Genomic DNA, 25,586 nt, shown 5'->3' with positions numbered 1-25,586 from the left:
TCAAAAAATGAAATAACTTGCAAGAGGTTTCAGGCATCAGAGGTATTTTACCAAGTTCTACAAAGTATTTATGGTGTCATTTGGGTTTTTGGCTTATTTGTCCCACCAGGTGGACTGGGAGACTCAAAGGTATTTAATTATACAGATCATTAGCATGGGTTCAAGTTCACAACTTTCTTGAGCCTCAGGTTTTCTGTTCCATTATTAAACTGGAGCATTCAGTTGGCAACATGAACCTCCAGGTCACTGGAAAATTAGTTTAAAGGCTTAAGAGAATTACATTTCTGAAAGTAATGAGAAGAGGATAATGATTACAATATTCAGTCCCTTAAAGAAATAGTTATGATCTGGAATGGTAAGAACATGCATACTTTCTTTAATCCAGTTCTTTTTTCATTTTTTTTGACCTGAACTAGATCATCTAAGGATTTTTAACACATGAGTGGGAAAAGCAACTATCTCTGTATTCTCCGGTTTCATTTTCTTGGCATAAATTCATCAGGTTTTGGTTAATTGGAACTTCATTCATTGCTATACTTATTGCTTTCAGTATTTAATTATTTTATTTATTTTTATTCATGGCTTTGCTAAATGTTTGCAATAAAAAGTTGTGACTGTCTCAAACACTTTATTATAAATTGCTTGTACTAGATGACAGGCTTAAATCCCTAGGTGCTAAGTCTTTTATTTGTATCTCTAAAATCTTCACTTAGTCTAACTATAAGGAGGTCACCTTTTAGAGATGAAAGGATAGCTCAAGATCCTTCTCAGCCTTCAATTTTTAGATGAATTTGGGGTTAAGCCTTTACTCATTAGCTTCTATATGTCAGGCTGAGACTCTTTGTAGGTTTTCCAATTAGTGATTGTATTAGCAGCTCTTTTTTTATTTTCTTTTCATAGTAGCTTTTTATTTGAAGGTGAACTAGCATTAGAAAAAGTATTCAGTAACATTTGGTCATCACCAATATGAAGTGGATTTGAACCATATCTAAGAGGGTCAGTACTGTCCAAGCAGGAAGGAGCACTGCTGCATTTGAGCTGTGTTACTCTCCCAAGCTGCACTCCTGTTGCTTAATGCTGATACATTTGCATCTCTTGGGTTCTGTCATCAACAGGTATACACAGTTGAAGAACATGGAATGGATATCCTTATGTGGTCTTCTAGTAGAAATGAAGAAAACAAATGGATGTATGGAAGTGTCGTTCTCTCCAGTAACAGCCCTTTCAGAGTTGCCTTTGAAGCTGAAGTGGGGTGGAGTCAACCCACAGAATTTGCTCTAGATGATATTTCTTTCACCCCAGAATGCATTAATGGAGGTATGCTGCTACACAAATATTTATCATACATGTTTTCAGAGAGCAAGGAAAATTGTGGCATTTCATATACCTGTGTATATCACAGTTACAAAACCTGAAATATTTTCTTTTTCTCAGGGTTTGTAGAAGACATTTTTGTGTTTTAGCTAGCAGTTGAACATATGAGTAATTATAGCAACTCAGAATATTACTGTCATTGAGGGCCTGAATCATAGTTGAGAGGAATCTACTACAATTCCACCATATTGGTTTTCTCCTGTATGAAAAAGTCAGAAAAGACTTTAGTTTGAGATGGAAGAGTTTTATGAGTATCAATGTGGTTCACAATTTTTTTCAAAGAAAGTGGTTAGTTTTTTATCATTGCTCTCTTCATATAATACAAATATGTACCATATTTGCCTTGCTGACATGTTCTTCAAGAATTTACAATCTCAATTCTGCTACATAAATACTTTATCTATGTAGAAAAAAATTCTAATGTCTTATAATGCCCTGGTTTTTTTCTGTAAGAAAAGCAGAGGTTTAGTCCGCAAACAAAATGCAGCATATGATACAATATCAGAAGAAAGGTATTCATGTAAATACAGATTCTGTTAGAAATATCAGCAGAACTTAATGACTAAGGGACAACTAGGAATTATTAATGTTATGTAAATGCCAATATGAAGGTTATAAAAATTGTCTTTGATAAGCTTTCTTTCTGTTAATACAGCTCTTGTTGTTCAGATAGGATGGCCTTTGTATGACCTAGTTGCCATGCTGTTCAAGAAACTTCTTTTATTATTTTTATTGTGATAAGCACCTCCTGGAGGAATTAAACACATGCTAATTAAAGCTTAAAGTGGAATAATATGTTCACACAGGTAGTATTTGTTCAGTCTCAAGCTGAACAAGAGTTTTGTTTATTTTCTCTAAATAGGCTCAGGCAAATAATATTTTGGAATGTAATTCAATGAGCTGCCGACTATGTGCATAAACAGGCATTTGTTCTACCCCTATTATGTTAATCACCTTTTTTAGCCATATCTTAAGAATTACATAGGCAGTTTCATGCATAGTACAGCATAATAGGGAAATTTTCAAATTATATATTTTAAGTATCTGTAATTCTGAAATAATCATAACTACAGAAATAATAATATTAATAGAGCAACATTTTCTAATGACTTTAGTTTTCTCCAGAGATTTTCCAGTTGTAGAATACTTCAAAGTATCTAACTTGTATCACAATCTGTCTCTCTTACAAATGTGATGTATCATAAGTTTGGCCTGAAGAAAATTTGTTGGAGTTATATTGGTTACTTACAGTTTGTTCAATAAGTCAAAAACTCATGTCTTAGCTACATGCAGGCTGTGATTTGATACATAATCTCCTCTCCAGACAAAAAAATATACCTAGATGCTATTACTTAAGATTGGTTTCATACTGTCCTTAGAAGAGTCCTATCCTAATAATCCTTGCTGACCTGGTAGTGCTTGTGAAAAGGCAAGAGAACTACATAAAATCCATGTAATAAAATAAACCACTGCAATTTAGGGAAAAAAGAACCTGCCTCTGACTTTTTAATACTGTTCCTGACAAAGAGGTACTTAAGAAGAGGTGCTGTTTTTTACCAATTGTTGTTGCTAGAGAGCTGCTTAAATATTCAGATGGTAAAATTTGAAGACATTACCTTCCAGTAGTAAAAAAGCACTGTCCTGTAGATATTTGAGCAAGAACATTTTTCTGTAACAGAAACAGTGAGAAAGTTTACCTAAGCAAGTCAGCCCTGCTTTGATTGTGGCGCATTATGTTTATTCGAAGACCTAGCTCAAAGAAAAGAATATTACATGCAGTACAGGTTTTGTGTAACATTCTTCCTTTCAGAAGATAGCTATACTACTTCAGATCTTTTTCCTCTCTCTGTATTATTATTTTCCAGCTTGTTTTTAATTACTTTGAGTTTCCTGAGGCACCATGTTCTAAATAGAAGCAATCACAATTTAGCTGGTTGGGAGCTCTAACTAATAAAGCATTGCCAGCAGCTCTAATTCAGTTCTGGTTTTTATGTTTTTAAGTAGTCAATCCATATTAGCCATGAGACTTCCTAGATATCCAAGAATATTTCTGAAAGTTTAAGCAACGTGTGGTCAAGGTAGTGCTAGGTCAAGCTAGGCCTACTGCAGAAGTAGCTCTGAGTGGATGCTAATGCAGAGGGAGCTGTCAGTGGCACAGGATCTAGTTCAGAATTAGCTGCTAAATGAAATATATTCTTACCACTTTTCAAGGTCCATGATTTTCTGCTGATAAAGTTGTGTGAAGATCTTGTTTTACATCCTAGGGACAAAAGAATTTAGTTGTTACTTAGGTATAACAATCTTCTTCAAATTTGTAAATAACAGCTTGATTAAAAAAACCCACACCATTTAATTTCTATTTAATGTCTTAATTTTTCAAAATAAAAGTGAAAAAACATTTCAATTTCTAATTTCAGATGGACCAAAAATTCCAAAGTATTGAATCAGTTTTATGTTCATTAATGTCTTTCTCATAGTATTTTCTAGTTCAGCTGAAATAGGAGGTATTATGGAAATTCTAAAAATTACTGCTATACCTAATTTAAATCCTAGCATTAACCCAAAGATGCCTAATAACCAAACTTTATTCTGCTTATGAAAATCAGAATACTATATTTTGTCATTTACTCATTACCAGAGAAATAAACCAGATGGACAGATTTAGAGTGTGGTAATAGTTAAATAGCACTTCCATGTATTGGAACAGTATTCTCGAGAAACAAATAAATAGTAAACATATTTTGGGACATCTTGCAGAGATGACCCAAGTGAAATATTTGTGCTTATGGAGATCTTCTACTGGAAGAAAGTAAATCTCAGTACAAAGTCAGTACTGAATGACAGTCCAGCTCTTTTACGCAGTCAAGTTACTTGCTAGGCCCTATTTATCTGCAACTCTTTGGGAACTTATACCTCTAAATAGTACTGCTTTAAGTAATTGCTTAAGTAATTTTGATTTATTAAAAAATAATAGTGTTAACACTTTTAAATGAATATTTGGGATGAATCTTGGGTATAAAGAGGAGTGCAAATGTCATGTGGTGCCAGAGGCTCCACAGTATTTGAGAAAACAGTATTTGCTTTTCCACCATCAGTCATGCTTATCACCAGTTCATTTTTAATATTGCTTACTGAAATAATTAATTTGAATAAAATTAATCTGGATGCGCTTCTGTGTCTATTCTTCTACTTCACCTCTCCTTATCATTCTTTCCTTTTTAATTTCTGGTTTTAGTCTGTTTGCTCCATAGTTTATTTCCTGCAGTTGCTCAACACTATCTGAAATATTTTCCTCCTTTACTTCTGTTTTGTGAACTACTTTTTATCAACTTTGATCATTTTATTTTAAAACCTTTTTTTACTTCTGCTTTCTTTTTATCCATTCCCTTCTTTATAAAACTTTTTTCAAAAAAATGTCATTTTAGTCTATAAACTTAGCACATGAGAAAGGACTGTCACTGTTACCAATTTCCCACCACACCCTCCTGCAGCTTTCTTTTCACCTGAAAAATTTGTCTGCAGTAGAAAATATTATTGTGTAAGGATACACTGGAAATAAAAGGGCAATTTAAATAGTGCAAAGCATTCGGTACAGACAGGACATGTCTTCTCTAATACTGTGTCATCTGACCATGGTGGAATTGTGAATATAGAAAGTGCTATTTCCCAGATGCTATGGATTGGGGCTTTTTCCTGATGTTGTCATAGTTCTTGACTTCACCACACAGGTTACCAACAAAAGGATTTTCCTCTTAGGATCTGAAGTACAGTAAAATTTTCAGTGGTTGTTGGCAGCTTTCACTTAGGTGAAACATTTGCTTTAACATATCAAAACTCTTCCAAGTCTCCCCATTGCTCTGTACCAAAGCACAAACTAGACCTTCTGTAAAGGTTGTATATAATCCTTACACTGAGCAAGCTTTCACATATTGTGAAAAACAAATAGAAGAAGCAAATCAGAATCTGTGAATTATAAGACAAGTTTTGCTTTACATTCAACCCCAAGGGTATTTTCAAAAACAAGTACAAAGGTTTTCCAGTAGCCTAAAACCTAATATCCTTCAAAAATTATATTTTCATTTTATTTGAACCATCATAAGACAGTCATGAGATATAGCAACATCCATCCATTTAGATCACCTATCCTCATTTTCTAGAAGAGATGATATTGTAAAAACTGTGTGACAAAGGAAATTATATTTCAATCAAAATTTAAGATAGATATACTCAGAATTTTTGGTCAGCCATGATAAGTAAGTAAGAAAAAAGTGCATCTATCAATATAACCTGTCTCCAACAGTTCTGAATGTCAGGGAAAGAGTATAAGGAAAGGGGAATTATACGTACTGTATTAGCCCTATACATTTGCCATTGCCAGCCATTTGTAATTCAGTCTTCCTGAGCCATATGTAGTCTCAGAATAATATCCTCAGGTTTTTTGTTTCCCTTTGAACATGTCTGTTCCCCTTTTAACACCAGGGAAATTTTTCTAATATTCAGAAATGAAATTAAATGCTGCTGCTTATATGAATCTTGGCTTATATTCATGAATAGAAAAGCTGTTCAGTGCTTTCTTATTTGGGTCTTGAAATGTATGAAACTTTTATTTAAACCTTGGTGAGTCACTCTTTTGTGTGGTGGGTAGGATTTTCTTAAGACATCCATAATGTGGAAATGTCACAATAGATGCATGCCCAATAGATGCAGACCAAATCCTGAAGTTCCTTCAGAGTACAATAATTTGCATTGACTTCCAAATAATAGCAGAATATAAGCAATATCATAACAAAAAGTTGTCATAGGTGGAGGTTCAGGCATCAAGATGAGAAGGAAGGTGTCCCAAAGGGCCAGAGCTATAGATCATTCTCTTTGTTCAAGGTGGAAGGAAATGAACTGGCATCTAATTTAAACTCTGTTCATGAAGTTTATAATTTGAACATAGCAGAATGAAGGTAGATTCTAATACTTTTTATTGAATAATTTAGTAAAAGAATAGTGGCTCTGAAAACTATTTCCATATAGCTAGATAGCAGAAAGAAAGAGAGTGGTAAAATAAAAATCTATGTAGATAATCACCTGATAATGAGCCAAGGTTTTCAAAACCAGTATTAGTTGAAACTACTCTAATTTTAGATATGTGGTGTCTTGAAGGTATCTAATTTTCAGAAAAAAATGGGGGCAACAATTCTTTAGAAGTGATTCCCCTTGAAACTTCAGATAAGAAACCACAAAGCAAAGGTACATATATGTGGAAATCCTAGTGTCATGATATCTTGCCTAGTTATTATTTGTTTCTCACAGCATATATTCATAGAATCACAGAATATCCTGAGTTGGAAGGGACCCACAAGGATCATCGAGTCCAATTCCTTGCCCTGCACAGAACCATCCCCAAGAGTCACATCGTGTGCCAGAGAGCATTGTCCAAATGCTTCTGGAACTCTGTCAGGCTGGTGCTGTGACCACTGCCCTGGGGAGTTGTTCCAGTGCTCAACCACATATTGAGAATTTTTCCTCCCTATTTTATCTCTGCTTCATGAAACACACTCTTTGAATACCGATTGTTTATAAACATTCCCTGCTTTTCCTGCCACAGACTTCCATTTGCTTCAAAACAGGGTCTGTGTGCTTATATGTAATGACATAATCTTTAACCACATTATGAATACTATTTTTCTCAGAGCTCTCTTTTCTTTTTCCAATACAGAGATGAGAGATAATTGAATATTTTTGTTTCTCTATGCACATTATTCAGATATATCTTTGGATGCAGAATTTCTTATCTTTATGAAAAGTTTTTCTAAACAGCATATAGCTATGGTGTCCAGATATTTGAAAACTATTTGATAACTACCTTGATAACTACTTCTTACTACATAATGTTATCTACCTGACAAATAAAAAGAGGATGAGATAAAATAACCTCTGTAATTTTGAGTACTACTTTGGAAATATCCAAACCGTTTTTGTTTTCAGAGTCATAAAATAAAGAATCCTGAATTGACCAAAAAAGCAAAATATGAATTGGCCAAAATGTTCCTCCTGTGCAGACCCTAAACTGGCAGACTAGCAATAAGCTGTCTTGAATTAATACAATTTTTACAGGTGGAGACTCTAAAATGAGTTACGTCCCCTTAGTTTTAACCCATCCCTTTCCACCAATAAGGAACGAATACAAGTAGATACGAGTGAAAAAATAACCGTTTACCAACAAGTGGAACAGCAAAAGGCAAAAAAAAAGCCCCAGTAAATAACCACTAGATACAAAATTGCTAAATCTCACAAATCCTACGGGAAAAAAGAGAGACCCAAAATGCCAGAAATACCCTTCCCAAGATGGCGACAGTGTAGTTTGAAACACAAAGGGAAAGTCAGCTCTCTCCCCAAAATGGTGCTCCCCAGGTGACCACATGGTCTGGGAGGCAAAGGGAGAAAAGTTGGTGCACAAAAAGAACCTGCCCGGGAAAGTGGCAGCTTATGGAGCTGGATGGAAACCCGCCAGCGCCTGTGGGGTCAGCTCTGCTGCCCACCGCTTGCTCCTGCCGCCCACTGGACCTGCCGGCGTTGGTGCTGATGTCCTCTGACCCACTGCTGTGTTGGGGGGGGGTGGGAAATCCACTCTGTCGGTGCTGACATGGGGTGGCCCAGCCCCATGGGACCAGCTCAAGCTTCACTGCTTATGGAATTTGCAAAGTTCACTCTGAAGACAGTTTCTAATTGCAAAATGCAGTTTTTCCAAGTTGCTACAGTGGCAAGCCCAGAAACCTGCCCAAAGCAACCCCTTCCAAAGGGCAGCATCCACCTTCAGCAAAGTGCACTAGGCAAAGGCAGCCCCCAGCTGCCCTGCAATTCTGGTTCTGGATGTGCCAGGGGTTAAAGAGACAGTAACAGATAGTAATGAAATACAATGACATTCTGGGTTACCCATGACAGAAGCATTACAGGCGAGCTAGTCAAAAAACTAAATAGCTCAGAAGCCGTCCATTTGCAGGTAATTTTATATGCTCTCCAGCACTTTTTGCAGATCCCATTTCATCACAAGAAAAACATAAATGACACTTTTATCTAATTAAGAGACAACAACCCAAAAAGTAGAGCAGGTGTTTGTGTGAGGTTTGTGCAAAAAAATAGCTGAGTGGCGCAGAGAGAATCTTGCTAAGGGGTGAACATTTGTGTGTCCCCGTGTGTCCATGTGTGTGAATCTGTGTGTCTGTGTGTTTGTGAGTGTGTCCATGTGTGCCCATGCATGAAGCATCACAGAAAATTCTGCAGCAGAACAGGAGTCATTTGACAAAGCCTTAGATGGAGTCAAAGATCAATCTCTGAAACTCCCAGAGCCTGAGTGCTAGAAATACTAGAAGGGTTAACTGCCTGAGCTTCAGTGTTAGATCATGGGGAAAAACACTGTAGAGGAGACTTAACTTCTGATTTCTTTAAGCTGCAGAGCCAGGGGAATCACTGTTTGCTTGTCTTCTCATTCTTGCAGTGAAGCAGAAATTTCTCTCACATTGAGTTTCTTTCTCAGGGAGAGAGAAGAAACTCAGGGAGTTTCTTTCCTTGAGGGCAGGAGATGAGTCATGGGGGGAGCTCTAGGGGGAGGCTGCTCACAGAAACAGAGGAGGGGAAGAGGAAAGCAGGATGAGTAGTGATAGAGGACTGGATATACCAGAGAAATTCGTGAATAGTTTCTTTAGTCAATTAGTTTTTCCCTGAAACCAATCACTATATGCTTTAGATCTGTGTTGCTTGGCAGAGATAGGGCATTTATGCATCTTTAAAGACTAAAAATTGTGATCTAAGGCAAAGTACCTTAGAGAGCTTCTTCAGCCTGTTCTGGTATCTTCCAGTGCACAGACTGAGCTGGCATCACTTTTGTGATCACCAGTTTTGATCACCAAAACTTTTTGTGGATTTCACAAAAAAGGAACTGGGAATAATTTTAGGATAAGATAATTGCACTATATAAACTAGAATAATTATTGGCAATTCCTAAATGCAATTATATTTTGTATGTTTAAATTAATAATTATACTATCTTCATCCAAACCCTTCAGTTCCTCTCTGCCTTCTTATAGCTTGTCCAGAATACCAAGATCTTCTGAAGAAAGCTACATGACTTTTGGGAAATTAAAATTATTTGGATTTATGAATAGCGTATTTAAATAGTCTCATTAATATTGAACCTCCAAACCCTATCTCTTTACACCAAAAAATCTTCAAATCCCAGAGATGATATTTTGCCTTGCAAAGTTCATTCATAAAAATCAACATATTCCCTCGGAGGAATGGAGAGAAATAATATTTGGGACTAAATGGTTTCATGATACTATCTTAAAAAGAAGTAAATTCTTAGATTCTTCCTTATGTAAAACTTACTCTTCTCCTCAATAAGTCTCCAGCTCAGATTTATCTCAAAAATTATATCCACTTCATTTTGTCAAAGACTAAAGCCTCACATCTTCTCCAGTTTGTCATTGCTCCTAATAAATAAACAAACCAATAAATCCATCACATTAGCAGGCATAGCTGGCAATTCCCAGATTGTTCTTAGCAGAAATATGGCAAATATTGCCATATTGCTGTCACAGGTAGTCAGCGTGTTCCAGCCAGAAGCAGTAGTTCTCTGAGTGAAAACTAAATCATAGCTTGACTTTACTTGCAGTAAACCTGTCTGTTTTCCATTTTGTTTGTATGTTAGCAAACTGTGATCATTTAAAATAAATTCAGCACAGACATATAAAAATCTGAAATCATTGGGCCATGTTCTGCTTTTTTAAATTCTGGCTTTGTTACAGGGTCTCTGGGATCCTTTCCAGCATGCTGCCCCATACCTCTGTCTTCTCATGAAGGGAAGAGAGTTAAAGATTGAATTGGCCGGACTCAATTTCCTCATTTTTTTTGTCTTTTTAAAAGCTTGGAAATAAACAGCAAAAGTTTTATTGAAACTGATAAAAACCCATGGAAAGATTGTTGAAGTATTTGAACAATTTTAGTCCATTAATTTTTGTAACAAGGTTGTTTCTTTGCAGCCACCTTGAATGCATTGATTTCATTCCCTGATCCGATGTTTACTGAACAGAAAGTGAGGACTGACATCTATTTCAAATTAATTAATGCACTGGATTGGGCCCATAATTAATTTATACTCTTGTCTAATGAAATCTATTGGAGGGAGTTATTTTTGACCTCTTTTAGCTACAGTTAATAGGTCCACCGTTTTTATTAATTTACTGTGTAAATTACTTATGCAAATAGATCAAACAGGTTGTTAGTTTTCAAGGGTCTGATGCAAGGCCCATTAAAATCAGTATGAGTTATCCCATTTACTTAAATGGACTTGAGAGCGATCTCCGATACAACTGAGGTAATGCTGCCTAACAGCATACGTGGTAACTTTATTTCATGCTTCCTGGTGTTGACTCTAATGCCAGTGCCCACTAGTCTTAACTAAAATTCACTGTTACAGGTAATATATAAATGGGGACCTACTCTGAACCAGAGATCTTAGTGCTTGAAGAGAAAGGCAGAAAAGAGGAGGATAGCCTGGAGGTGTTGCTTCTTTCAAACCAAGCATGTTTGTGTGTTACTTGCTGTCATAATGATGTGCAATACAAACATTTATTTTATATTAGCATTCAGGTAATAGCAGTTCTGTGGTTTTCTGCGGCTGAATCCCTGTGATTCATGGGCAAAATATTTGCAGTGCCGACCTGTGAAGTTTGCTTTATGGCCAGGAAACAGGATCATATGCTCCATGACAAAGACAATAATACAGCAAAGCATAAGTGTACAGAAAATGTTCATCAAACAACAGTAAGCCTTTAACAAATCCCTATCCCACAAATATATAAATACGTCCTTGACATGGAGCACTTATTGACTTAACATTTTTCATATTGTAAAGGCTCCTTTCTCCCAAGTCATCAGCTCATGATCTCTATTTACCAAATTATTATCATTATTATGGTTTGATGGTTGACGCATTGCAATAAAAATGTATTTAAAAGCACCTGTTTGATCTGGCAACAATGAAATACAGATATCTAAAGAGGTAGTTATTGCAGTTCATGAAGCAGTACATGCCAGATTTTATTTGCTTTAAACACTGGTCTGACTTTTATGTTTTTATATCTACCTCAGCTACTTAACTTCTCTTAAAAGTGTGAAGGTGCTTGTGAGGTAGCACTTTTGGTCCTTAGATTATAACTCAGCCAGCACAGCTGTGTGAGTAAGTTTTAAAAGGCATAGGACCAAATTAAAATGTCATGTTTTAGGACCTAATTAAAATGTCTTTTTCATGATATACAAGTAGATGTTATATGCACATTTTTAAACCTTTCCATTAATTTTGGTTATTTGCCATATGCAAGGTAAAAAAAAGTGCAAAATAAAACACTGAGTGCAAAGTAAAATAAATAAGGACATGTACTCAGCTTTCTACTTAAAAAGTCATGATTCCTTTAGCTATAATGGAACATCAACAATTTACTGCTGTTTTTCATGCGGATCTAAATTCAGGCTCAGTGTTTTGCAGTGCAAAGGTTATTTATGCTGAAATTGTTTTTGTTTAGTTTGCTTTTCATCTGTGTGCAAATACTGAATTCTTGAGGATCTTTAGTCCTGCTTTTTAGTGGTCATGCAGACTGGATACAAAAAGCTAAGCTTTTATCCTGTCTTCTTTAGAACTCATCATTCAGTAGATTTATATCCAAGTACTTAAATAGTTTCAGACACACACTGGTTTTTAAAAAAGCAACCTGTATAATATCTTCTCCACTCCTGAATATGGTCTGAAAATGAGAGTCACACGGCACTCAGGAGATGAGCGCTGCCTTGGGAACATCTTTTCTGCATTTGGGAAAAGGTGAGGGAAACATTTTCTTGGCATTCCAGTATTAGGCAATTGTTGAATTGAACGATATTGAGTGACAGAAACAATGTGTGAGCCACAAACAGTCCAATTTGCATTGAAAAGGCTTCACTTCAGATTCTGCTGTTTAAATAACTTTCATATATACCTACAAGAGGAGAATATAGAATTCATGGATATGCATAAGTTTAAAGTTAGTTTTCATTGCTAAATTGTGCATGTACTACTGTGTGAGTCAGCACATGGAGAGTGTTTATGAAGAGTCTCTCATTAGTGCCAGCTCATTTTTCACTGCAAACCACATTGCAGTGTTAACATGTTAGTTTAATTCTTCACAGTGGCAAGAAAACAGGATGAATATTCTCACTTTTTAGACGGAAACATGTCAGTAGCAGATACTGCAATGATGAGTTTAAAACAAGTAATTACATAGATGGTAGCTTTGAATAAAAGTAATTAGTTTTGCATTAAAGTTGCTTGAGATTTCTTTTCAGTTGGAATTAGTTAATGATTTCCTACATTTGCATATTCTTAATTAGTTTGTTTTGAATGTTAGCTATGTACAAATTAATGTTTTTATAAATTTTCAAAATTTTTACCAGGCATATTTAATTTATAACTAAGAAAAGCATTTATAAACTACTTTATGTAAAGAAAATAGATTGAACTTGGGAGTAGAGTTTTGGCAGACCATGACAATAATGACATCTTATAGGATGTCATCCAGAGCACAATTTTCTATTGTATCTGAAACCAAACACATGTGAAGTAATGAACTAATTAACATATAATGTGAGTTAATAAGCAAGAGATACGCTTATGATCTTTGAAGTATATTCTCATCTCATGCACTGTTCTAATCTAAAATGATTTTACTTATTTCAGGGTATGACTTTGGATTTTTTTAATGTACTGCAAACATAAACCAGACCTCAATAAGACCCCCTGGTCTCAATAAGACCTTATCCATAGCTTAACCTGAACACATCTTCGCAGCCCTCAGTGAATATTGCACACTCTAACACAATTGCTATGCAAGTCAGGAAGAACTTCATCCTACAAATTATTTTCTAACAACCAGAGGGAATAATGATAGAAAACAACAACAACAACAACAACAATAATAATAATAATAATAAAAGAAAGATAATCATGCCCCATTCAAAAAAAGCATTAAAGAATTTCCCTAAATACTGAATTTAGTACAGGATTATTCGCATGCATAAGTTCATCATGTGATTGGGACCATAAGGCCAAACTGATCAGTGTTACAAAAGTCTGAAAATAGTTTAACACTCAAGACCAGATTCATAACAAGCACCGCATTCAAGATTTTGAGTTTAAGAGGGGATTTCAGTTTACAGAATAAATTTGGGTAGAAACATGCGAGTAAACATATCATGAACAGGAAATTAAACTGGGTCAGAAATGCTCACAAATTTATTAGTAATGCAATCTTTCCTGCAATATAAACAGGCAACCACAGGAAAGTCAAATGTATTGTAACTGTGTGGGGTTAATTTCCATAGTATCAAGAACAAACACAGAAAAACTAACAGAGGTCTATTCAAGGACAAAAGAATGTGCATAAGCAGAACTGACTGCAGCTTAAGTCATTTTCGCTGCCTAAATGCCCCCTAGGCACTGTGAGGACAGGGTCAGAAATAACAGATAGAAAAAAAAATAATATCAAATATAATCATACTTTTTTATTTTTTCCCAGCGCAAGTGCAAACTAGAAATATGAAAAATTTTTTTTTACTCCACTTTGCAAGATTTGACAGCACTAGTTCTGTATTAATGGAGAGAGAAATATGTTCCCCAATGACATTTCATCAGTATATTGGCAGAATCATGACCTTATATACAGTTTTTATTTGACAAACCAAATTCAAACATCTTTATGGGCTACTGTTATTATCTGATAAAATATGGGACCAAAGTAGAAAAAAGTGCAAAATTTAGAATACTTTCAATTTGTAAAAAATCAATCCACTATGTGATTCCAATGTCTATAATCAACTATCTAAAACCAACTTCCATAAGCCTTTTGAAGCAGCATAAATATTTTTTTTAGACTAACATATTTATAAAACACATATGAAACCACAATCTTTTCAATCCCATGTAAATGTACACATCTTTGAGGTATCCATGGCATAATTCTGAACACAAACAGGAGAAAAGATCACTAGGTTATGATTTTAACTGAGTCAATATCCATTTTTGTTATTTTATGTTTACATTATATCCAGTGTATTAAATACACTTTGCTAGTAGAATGATTTAATTTAATAAAATTAGGTGTATGAAATAATATCAGGAATGTTCTATTGTATGAAGCTTTTCAATTATTATGTTTTGATATAAACACAACATGAAAATCAAAAATTTCTAATCTAGAGAAGGTCTATGTTAGACAGAACTTTGAGCTCTTTCTCCTTGTAGCTGCTTCACAAGCAACCAGATGGTAAAATACTGCTGGTACTCTGTTTACCTGAATGCATTAGCAGTTCATTTACTTGTACAAAATGCTTTTGTCACTTATGATTGAGGTATCTTTGAAACTGAGCATGTTTCAACAAAGTCCTCATGCTGTCAAACCCCAGCCTGGTATTGCAGAATGCACAAACATACTGATATGACCAGTGGATGAAAGGTCACAAAATAATGCCAAAATCCATACACTCTGTAAGAGTGTCATGCATTAATGCAGCAGTAATATTTGACATCTGAGGTCAGAGAACAATGGTTGTTTCAACCATTTCAAAAGACAGGATGAAATCCACCCATGACTTTTGTGCTAGTCTCACTTGCCTCAGCCCAAGTCAACAGCAAACTCCTCCTGTCTTTTACAGAGGTAGTGACATTAATTTATCATACCTTGTCTCTAATGATCATATTATATTTTTTACTCAGCTGCTGCAAATTGACCTAGAAAAGATTAAATGTATGGTATGGAGCTAAATTCTGGAGATTATACTCCTTTCCCTGCACATAAAAAGTGCAGGAACCCATCACATTGCTTCCATGGGAGACACTGATGCCATAAAGAACACAGCATTAGCATAGCCAACTCCTTAGAAATTAGTTTCCACAAATAGATCTTATGCTTCTGCTGATAAAATCAGTTGTAATGGTTTTCATAGGAAAAAAAGGACTTAGGTATCTGGGACAATTTATTTATATACATGAAGCTTTTCCCAGTATTTTCTTCCATCAATGCAAGTAAGTATGGATTTTTTTTTTTTTTTTTTTGGTCAGCTGTCTGAATTAGTTAACGTTTGAAATTCTAAAAACACATTTTTATTTACTTGTACCCTGGAAACCTATCTAGGATTTTTAATTTTTTTTTTTAAATTCTCTATCACATCAAGCTAAGCTAATGATTCAGAGTGATAATAAACTAGATCAGTAAAAAATTTTATTGTTGCTTTATAAAAATCTTTTTCCTTATTTAACTTAAAATTGCAACTGAGGGCTGTTTTAAGGCTTTCCAGATACAGGGTTAAAGGCAAGATTTATTAATACTTTGGTATTAACCCTTCTATGCATACATGGCAAAAGAAGTAATAGGATCAAAATAAATGCTGAACTTGAGCTTTAGAAGCAGAATGCTGCAACAACAATGGAGTTAATATGAGACAAAATGTTTTTAATACTCTGTTTTGCACTTAAGAGCTGTGTTTTTATACAGGTTGTGTTCCTTTTATTTAAAGGGTTTAGTAACCAAAATCAGTTGCATTCCCAGCAGTTCCTATGTCTGTCTCAAAGGCAGTATGAATGACTACTGAAAGAAAAGAATCACTAAACATTCCTTTTCTTCTTGTAGGAGCAGCTGATCCACACCCTCCAACTTGCAGTGGTGACAAGTTCACATGTGCATATGTGGAGCAGTGTCTGTCCCTCGCTGCGCGGTGCAACGGGGTTGAAGAGTGCATGGATGGGAGCGATGAAATGAATTGTCCCATGGAGATGCCTACCACCACGTCTCCGGGCTCCTGCAAGGAAACAGAGTTCCTGTGTCCTTCTCAAGGCTGTGTCCCATCCCTCCTGCGGTGTGATGGTGTGCCTGACTGCCACCTTAGTGAAGATGAAGTTGGCTGCCGTAAGTTACTTTCATTGTTGTAGTTACGGCAATGTTACCTTACCTGCCTAAGCCAGTGATGTTTTAGGAAAGAAAAAGAGCAACATAGTGCAGTTTAGTGTAAAATTCACCATTCCCTTGTCAAAAAAATTCCTATTTGTATCACATATAATGCATTAATTGCAGAGACACTTTACATTTCTAAATAATCTTGCTTATGCATTTTAATGTCCTGGCTATCAAGTTTGGTAAATGCTTAAAAAAATTGTGGTTGTGTTTCTGTTAATATTAGCAAGCATTGCCACATTTTTTCCCTAAATCAGTCAGCTGCATTTGCATTGCCTCTGTAACCTCTGATTATGATATGACAGAAAGGCAGACTTCTGCTGTTCTGTAATTCAATACCATTGAAGGCAGTCCTGACCTTTCAAGGATTTTGAAATCAAGTCCAGTCATGAAGTAGCAGCAACCTCTGCCCAAAGCAAGGAAAAGGGCTCACAAACAAAACACAAGACAATACTCTTTGAAATGTAACTGCAATGAGATGCCATGGAGAAACACCTGAAAAGGTAGACACAAAAGAGAGTGTCTGCCCATTTAAAAATATTTTATTAGTAGTAGATGAACTGAGGCCAAATGTTTAATTCCAGGAATTTCAATAATAAATAATTAGCTACATATAATAAAAAAGAAAGGAGGCTTTTTACATATAAAAATTTTTCTTCCTAAACATCTCATGCTGTAAAACTTTTAACATTTTTCTCATCCTTATCAGAAGTAAAAAAAATTGCTAAAATATCAGTTTCCAAGGGGTTCTTTAATATTTTTTATCAAAACTACTAAATATAAATGCAGGCTACTACACATGCCATTTATTTTAGCAAATTAGTCTACCAAACTGGCATGGATTTGGCAGACTATCTCTGTAAGCCTCTTGTTTAGAAGTGAGCTCTGTGGTTTTGCTGGCAGAAGACATGATTTTGGAGATAACTTTTATGTTAAATTCTACATACCCTGAAGACATGTAGCAATGTTGCATGTCCCTTTCTTCAAAAAACCTCTCATCATTAATCTACATTTGACCTTGTTTCATCCTCAATCTGGCCTCTGGTAGAGACCTCCATGCTGTTTTCTATTACATGCACATCCCATCTCCACACCACAGAAGCTGATGTAGAACCTCAACATCTGAAAGCCAAAAGATTTCCATGATTTTCTTCATTCCCCAAAAAACTGAGATATGGTTTTGTTTTATTTATTGTATTGCTTTGACTTCTAAACAATACCCAGGAATTAAGGAGAAATTAAATCCTGGTCTATTCAGAGAACAAATATTCTCCACAGATATTTCTCACCTTTGGGGTTCCCAGTCTGAAGGAAACTTAGTCAAGTTTGTACTTCATTGTTACTCCAAAATTCAGTTTATAATATATATACATGTAAGCATTGATAGTATAAGATAGAAATATAGAAGAAGCAATTCATGTTTCTTCTCTGAAGAAGATAGTTCAGAGAAAGAAAGCAAATTAGGAAAGAAGGCAAAGCAAAAAGAAAGTGATTCGTGTTAGTTTGCAATGAAATCAGTGGAAAGCTGATTACTGTCACAGCTGGTGCTGAGATCCAACTGTGTATGCCATGAGACACAGCACTTAATCTTTAGCTTCCTACTTTTAACAGGTGAAAAGCCATAGGAGTTTGTCAACAGGGGAACATCAGAGAGAAAAAGTAAATGCCTCAGAAATTTTATTTATTTTATTGAAATTTATGCACAATCTATAATATTGAATGTTGTACTAGGAACTCCAGCCTATGTGTACTCTCAGCACAGATTGAGAGTGGGTTTTTAGTTTTTTTGGATTTCAGATTGATTTTTTTATCTTGCTGCAGATCAAATCTACCTTCTCATTTTAGAAAATCTTCAGTTTAGGCATTACTGACGCTTTCCATTTTGTGTCCCATAGCAATTTTATTCATTAAAGTGTAACAAGAAATGACCAAAAGTGTTCTGAATTCAGGAATTCATCAGGGAAAGTTTTGTTTTGGGATAAAGACCAGTTGTCAAAATGCATCTTGCAGAGATTAAGGATAAAATCCAAAAGGAGGCCAGGACAAGAACGTCCCAACCAAACAAAAAACCATTAGTTAAGTCCCTACTAAAACCAGAGTTTCTACCACAGAAATGCTTTTCTTCATGACTTAGAGATTTATGCAGACAGAATTTCCTGTAGAGTTCACATAGCAGTTAGGCTGTACAGTATTATGCTAATACTGTTTTATACCTACTAATGTAATGGACTTTACTACTTGTTGCATTTAACAAGAAAATTCTGGAACTCTTTTCCAGTTATAGATATTCTATTTGGCTGGCTCTCTTCTTGCTGTCAGTTTTAGTGAAGGGTGTATTATCTCACCTATTTAGTCTTTTATTTGCCTGATTACAATAGTAAAGGTGTAAAACAAACGTATTAACATCAGTGGGATGTATACATTACTTTTCCACAGACCAACATACTTTTCCACCTGCATCATCTGATTGAAGTGCTAATAGCAATGAATAAAAAGTCATTTCTCAGTTTTCTGTAGTGCACCAAAATATATCTCTTGTAGTCCTGGTAAGTTTTAGATACCTATGGAATATTAAAAATTTTATACTTTCAAACAGGCTGTAATATTTTTATCCCTTCTACTGGTTTAATGTGCACCTGGAAAATTAAATATGGATGAAAATCGTATATTTACACTTTCATATCTTTGCTGGTTTTAGTGCCTCCATGTGCCTCTTAATATTCTTTACCTTAGCCCCAAAACCTTGGTGTCAATGTCCTTAACTGCAAAATTTTCAGCAGTTAGATCCATTGCTATGACTGTTCCCTCTGTAATGTGTTAAAATAATGTGTAAAAAATTGAATCTATCATTTTAAAACTAGTTTTTTAATGAGAGTTGATTGTGGTTTGTGATATCTTTTTTATGGGTTTTCTTTGGGATTTTGCAGCATACACTCTCAACATTATAAGTTAATATGTACTCCTTCACAAATATTATGTGGGAAAATTTGGGTTCTGTACCATCTGTGCTCTGTATTTGTTTACTTATTTAGCATCTCAGTAGTAAAGTTGTATGTCTTTGAAGATGAAGGCTTGTAGAGATCACACAGATTCAAGCTTATATCCTACAGTACGAATCAAGTTTTCTGCTAGTTTTTTTTACCAGTGAGAAAATAAAATACAGCTGATGATAACCACCATGTTACTTTTCATTTCAGCCATTAAAGATTGTTCCAATGGTTCTTTGTTATGTGCATCAACTAACCAATGTATAGCCTTCTCCCAGCGCTGTGATGGAATTGTAGACTGCATAGATTCCAGCCTTGATGAGTCTGGCTGTTCAGGTACTTCGTTTTGCATAAAAATATCATTTGAAACAAAGAAAGTATAGTTATTTCCTACTGAATGTTTTGGCAGTCCTCAAACTTGACTGACATTCCTCTGCTAAAACTTTGTCAAATTATATTAGGCATGAATTTTCCTGATGAAAGTATGACAGAGATGAAAAAAAATGAAGAATAATACGTCTAGTTAACATCTTCACAAGGGGTGTTTCTTAAGGTATAAACACATTGTTCAAAAAAACCCCAACCCTTTGTAGTACACTTTTAGGACCTCCCTTGATTTCAGCCAGTTGAGTTACCCACTTCAGTTAACCCACATTGTTGAGTAATAGGATTGCTTATTTGTGGTTTTTTTCAAGTATGTTGCAAATCCAGGTTGGAAAATAAACCAAACAGCATTTTTTTAATCACAGTGCATTTGACACAATATTCAGATTTGGTTTGCAGTTGTTAAATGGTGGAGAAAGATAAGTACAGGACAATAATACACATTCAATGTGAATTAGATTTTTATTAACAAAATCTAACAAATGCATAGATAATGTTGATATAAATAAGTAAATCTAGATTCAAAACATCCCATTCAATGACGAAAAGTTACTGCAGCTCTTCCCCAGACAGAACTCTTGACCAGTTCTGTCTTGACAGTACTCTGCCAGCTTTGCTGAATTTGCATTAGCTGAGAATTTAGCTCTCTTTTTGTAATTTTTATGAGTTTTGTGATAAAATTCACAACATTTCATATGCATTGCAATAATATAGTTCATTATAATGTGTTAAATGTTTATTCACAAACTAAAAGTTTAGCAAACTCTTATTGGTAGGAGGCACGGTTTTCTTTGGGAGTGAAATGTGACCACAAGTATTGTGTTCACCATCTCTCATAGCATCATGAAATGGTTTGGGTTGGAAGGGACCTTAAAGATCACAGAGTTCCAACACCCCTGACTAGGGCAGGGACACCTTCACTAGACCAGGTTGCTCATGTGAGAGAAGGAATCATACTTCAACATTAAAAAATTACGGCTTCTATAAGAATGAGAGAATTCATACTTGGTAAATTTGATTTATAAAAATGATTTTAAATTAAAAGGAACATATTCAGAATTTAGTTCAATGTAGAAGAATATAGAACATAAACTAGTAGACTCACATGACACTAAATTACAAATCTTCCATTATTTTATCAGAAGGCAGATCTTTTAAGTAAGTAATTTACATTCCAAAATTTAATCCTGAAACTGGAGGTGTCCACACTGAGTAACACTGTTATATGCCATAAACAATTTCATTTTGCATATATCCAAAACTCTTTAGGTCCAATTTGTATTATTACCAGTTATTTTCTTATTAAAGAAGATTGAGGGGATTCTATTTTGATTTTGAGTTTTTTCTTGCTAAAGCAATGTAAAACTAAGCTTCAGTAAAACTAAATGTGATGATGTGGAAATCCAAATTAAGGGACATCAAGAGTTTTTAACAGGATGTCACCAACTACTTAAATACCTTTTGTCTTTTAAAGCCTGATTTCCCTAGTTCTTATGAGAATATGATTCTAAGTGTTAAAATTCTGAATATCTTCAATAAAAGGATTGGTCACAAAGGAGTGTCTGTTCACCAGCCCTATATAAAAGCTTTTAATGATAACGTAGACTTAGGTACTAATTAAATATAAGTTCAATACTTTTGGATCTCATTTTACATATTCCTGTTGTTTGAAAATCAAGTAAGTGGCAAAAATTCCATTTCTGGAATCAGATGAAAATCTCAATTGAGAAAAATTTGAAGCCTGTTCAAGTGAAGCATCAGGATTTCTATAAGCTCAAGAGCACTCCATTGCTTATAATAATGTTATGACTTCACATTTGTATCACCAAGTCCAGGTCTAAAAAAAGAAGTTTTGGAAGTGCTAAGCACCAAAAGGACAGGTGTGAATATTTTACCATTTTGAAAATCAGACAATGACAAATGTAATAACAAAGAGGGGGAAATTACAATTTTTACCTTTATGTTTGCAGTTTGTCTTGAAGAATACTGCAAAAATGGAGGAAAATGCATCATCAAAGATGACATTCCATTATGCCAGTAAGTTTCATTGGCAACTGACTTTTTGCTTGACATTGGAAAAAGCTGCAGTTGAAAGAGGTGGCTTTCTCTCCAGGGACTGAAATGACATTCCATAGAAGTGTATTTTAAAATGTCGGTATGTCTACAATATTTTTGTTTACACTTAGTGAGTTAAACCACATTTTGAGAAGAATATTATTTATCAGATAGAATTTTCTGTAACTTTCATCTGTCATTACATGAGACAACCTGTTGGCCTGACACCTTAAGTTTTTTGTGTCTCGTGCTTCACATCAACATTTAAAAACACACATTTCTGTGCCTTATTTGCAGCGGGTGTTGTATACCTCAAATGAGATTTTAAAGCAGGCCACATTCTCATCTTTATCTTCTTGGCAGGTATTTGGAAAAGAAAGTGTTTTTCCCTCCCCTAAAAAAGGGGGTTAAAAATATGCTTGCATTTTTTTCTGGAAATACTCTGCTGAAAAAAAATAACGTATGGAATTCTGATGTAGAATGAACGAGCCATTAGAAAGTGTCAGGCTATCTGAAGCAGGTCATTTACGCAAGATATCACTTTGTTTCCCATTGGGAAATTAGAGGAGACTTTTTAAATGCAAAGAAAGTGATGGTATGTGTTATGCTTTTGTCCTTCACGTGCTTCAGTGGAGCTTGCTAAAGAGTTTACCAAATTACTAAAGAAGTGACTGTTTTATCAGAGTAACTAGTGAAGACTAGATGTTAAGGTTTATCTCCTAGCCACTAGGAAACACATTAATAAGCCTGCTTTCTCTTTCAAGTCATGTTTATCCTTTATTGGCTGAAGAAATGTAATATATAACATACTCAGAAAATATCGGGACATTCATACAGGGTACTTCGATTTGGCTCTCAGGAAACAATTACCTGCAGATTTCCCCAAAAATGTCCAGTATCATAGAACAGAGAATTGTCTCTGCAAGAACTGTGGAATTTCACTAAGGTGGCTGTTTCAAAATTTTTTTGAACACATAAAGATACAAAGGGGACAAAAACCATAGGGAAAGATTGCAGATGAAACATAATGAAAAGTCATTGGAAAATCAAGGGATTTGCAATAGGGGGGTTGCAATTTGTAAATTAAATCCTTGATCGAAAAGAAAATTTGCAAGGAAAAAGCACTGGGGGAGTAATTGAGATTTTAAGTACACAAGAGAATTATAAGACTTGAACTTCTGTTCAGACTTGCAAGAGAAAGTAACCCAAACAAGCAAATATTTTTTATCCACAGAAATCAAAGACATTTGGAATAAAAATATTAAATTAAACTAGTAAATAGGGTACTTTCCCTCAGCATTCAGTAAGAAACATATTTAATTCTGATGTAATGCAAAGGCAATCAGAGCAAAGGCACAGAAACAAGAATTCCTTAACTGGTGGACTAACATAACTCCAAGAGCTGTACATGCTTCTGTTGGGGAAATTCTACTCAAGAATGCCAGAACTCCAGTGCACGCTGCAATAGGCTTTCTGAAAACTGCCTGTAAGGGACATGGCTGGAGAATGGCAAATGGAGAAGAAAAGGGATAGCCAGATCAACAGTCTGATATCAATACCATTCAAGGCTTTATAATATTTTTAAGGAATTACTTACACATGTAATAACAGGAGAGTTAACCATTACTAAGATAAACTACATGACTGTTTGAAATTCCGTGTCAAGACCATGAAAAGACAAAAAAACCCCAAAAATGTACCTAAAATAATAAAAAATTTAGAAATATATCAGTTTTCAATACCCAGGGGGGAAAAAAAATCCAAAACCAAAACAACCAAACAACCCCCCAAAAACCCAAAACAACAGAACAAAATTAGAAATTATAATGAAAAATACGCTATTTTTTATTCTCAGTTCTTACTCTAAACTTCCTGAAAAAGAAATGATAAGTTTAGCTAGAAATATCTTCCTCCCTTGAGAGCAACTGTTCTTCTAGTCTGCAGGATAGGTCAGGAGAAAAAAGCATAGTGTATAAGAGTGAAGGAAGCCTGTTGCACAGTAAGGAGAAGCCTGAAAAGAACAGAGTACAGATCCTGCTCTGACACAGAAGTGACAGAGAGTCTTCCTAGATACCCAGAGGTAATTGTGTGGGGATTAAAGTGATCTTAAAAGTCACTGGCTTTGACTAATACTATGCAGCGACACAGTGGAAAAGGAAAAAATTTGTTAACATGTCCTTTTCTTTTGATTTTATCTGGCAAAATGGATTCTGATCTTCCCCCATGTGAGATGATTGTGCTCTAGTTTCTATGAAAAAAGCCCTGAGTCTGGAGTTTAAAAGTTTCTTTGACGTCTCTGAAAATTTTGGTTTAACAAAAAACAGACTGGACAGGTCTCAAAGCTTCATTTGATTCAAGGTTCCATCATGCTCCTCTAAGAACTGAAATTACTGCTCATTTTAGGTCAGATGGCAATACACTGATAGAAAAGAATAGAATTTCTGGAAAACATTTTTGCTGGTGATAATAGATGAGGTTTTCTATGTTTTTAATGCAGTGGGGTTGAAGTAGTTAACTGTATAGACCCCTTCTAGTTGTTTAACATGCAAGCATGGGAACAGTAAATTTGTAGTAGCTGCTTAGGCAAAAGAAACATTTGAACTCCTTGAGACTGAAAGTGGATAGTAGATTTTATAAACTGAGTACTTCTCCAGTTCCTTTGATGCTGTATGTTTTTACATGTGTGAACTCGTGTACCTTAGATATATATATATAGTTAATACTTAGGGCATCACCCTGTCTTTCAATACTATGCAACTAGGAGGGATCAGTAGCAGGTGGAAGGTGAGGTATGACATCCCTCTCTGAAGAGATATCTGTAGACCTGGTGGGAAAGAGAGCAGTGCATACAAGTCTAGATAACGTTTCAGTATATATTGGAGTGAGCAAGAGAGTTGGTGTATCGGGTTGCTGTAATTTTTGTTCATGCTACTGAAAACAGCTTCTCTAAGCTGGTGCACAATGACTGCAATAATATCAGTGAGACGCCCAGTGTTTGAGAATGTGACTAGTGGTTGGTGTTCTGGTGGATGTTCTCAGGGAGAGTATGCAAGTTAAATCAGAGCAATGGTGCTTTGTGGGTGATGGTCATCTTCCTACTTGAATGAAACACAGCTTGATGGCTGTCCTGGACCTGCTTGGTATCTGAATTTTTGAGTCAGCTTTGAAAGTCACTTGCATTTGTTTCTGCAGTTTGGTCAGGAGAGTAATTGGGGTGCATATCAAACATATTTATCTTGTACTTACCATTTCATGGGTATTTTCTTTGTCTGCCAAACTAAACTGAGCTTTCATCTGAAATTCTATGGCCACTCTGATTTGACAAAATGTGACTCCTATTTATCCTGACTGAGGTCTCTTCTGTAGTCAATGTGCAGCCAAGTGGCTGGTGCTGGCAATCAGCTACTGTGGTTGCGCAAGCAAATCATGATAGTTTGAGCAATAATGACTAGAATTTTTGCAATTTCAATCCTCTGATTTCAAAATCATTCCTTTGATTATATGTACGCTTTTCCCAACCGTTCATCCAGTATTTCTTTGTGTTTGTTTTACTTTAGCTTTAAAGTGAGACCACAGATGCCTGGTAACATAGGAGAGGAATATAGAGGATAGCAAGCAAGCTGGGAAAAGTGTGTTTGTAACACATTAAAGTGGAAGGGTGAAGCTTCAAAGATTGTACTAGTGTTGAAAGAAAAAGAAAACACTGAGAACAGGAGAAAATAAAAACAAACCAACATCCCACCTCCCCAAAACAAAAAACCAA

The 25,586-nt window shown here is 35.2% G+C and overlaps 1 protein-coding gene across 1 annotated transcript in view; it reads left to right on the top strand.

Annotated features, from left to right (window-relative positions):
* Nucleotides 1-25,586, top strand: part of MALRD1 (MAM and LDL receptor class A domain containing 1) — a 234,883-nt gene that overhangs the window by 166,127 nt on the left and 43,170 nt on the right. The window contains exons 32-35 of the mRNA XM_048323783.1: nt 1,116-1,317; nt 16,077-16,352; nt 19,595-19,720; nt 21,739-21,805. Of these exons, the coding sequence (XP_048179740.1) occupies nt 1,116-1,317; nt 16,077-16,352; nt 19,595-19,720; nt 21,739-21,805 (671 nt within the window). The remainder of the gene's footprint in view (nt 1-1,115; nt 1,318-16,076; nt 16,353-19,594; nt 19,721-21,738; nt 21,806-25,586) is intronic.

The sequence above is a fragment of the Corvus hawaiiensis genome, chromosome 1 (assembly GCF_020740725.1).
Source record: "Corvus hawaiiensis isolate bCorHaw1 chromosome 1, bCorHaw1.pri.cur, whole genome shotgun sequence".
Lineage (NCBI taxonomy): Eukaryota > Metazoa > Chordata > Aves > Passeriformes > Corvidae > Corvus > Corvus hawaiiensis.
Note: the sequence above shows the minus strand (reverse complement) of the source record. Positions and strands in the feature narration are given on the sequence as shown.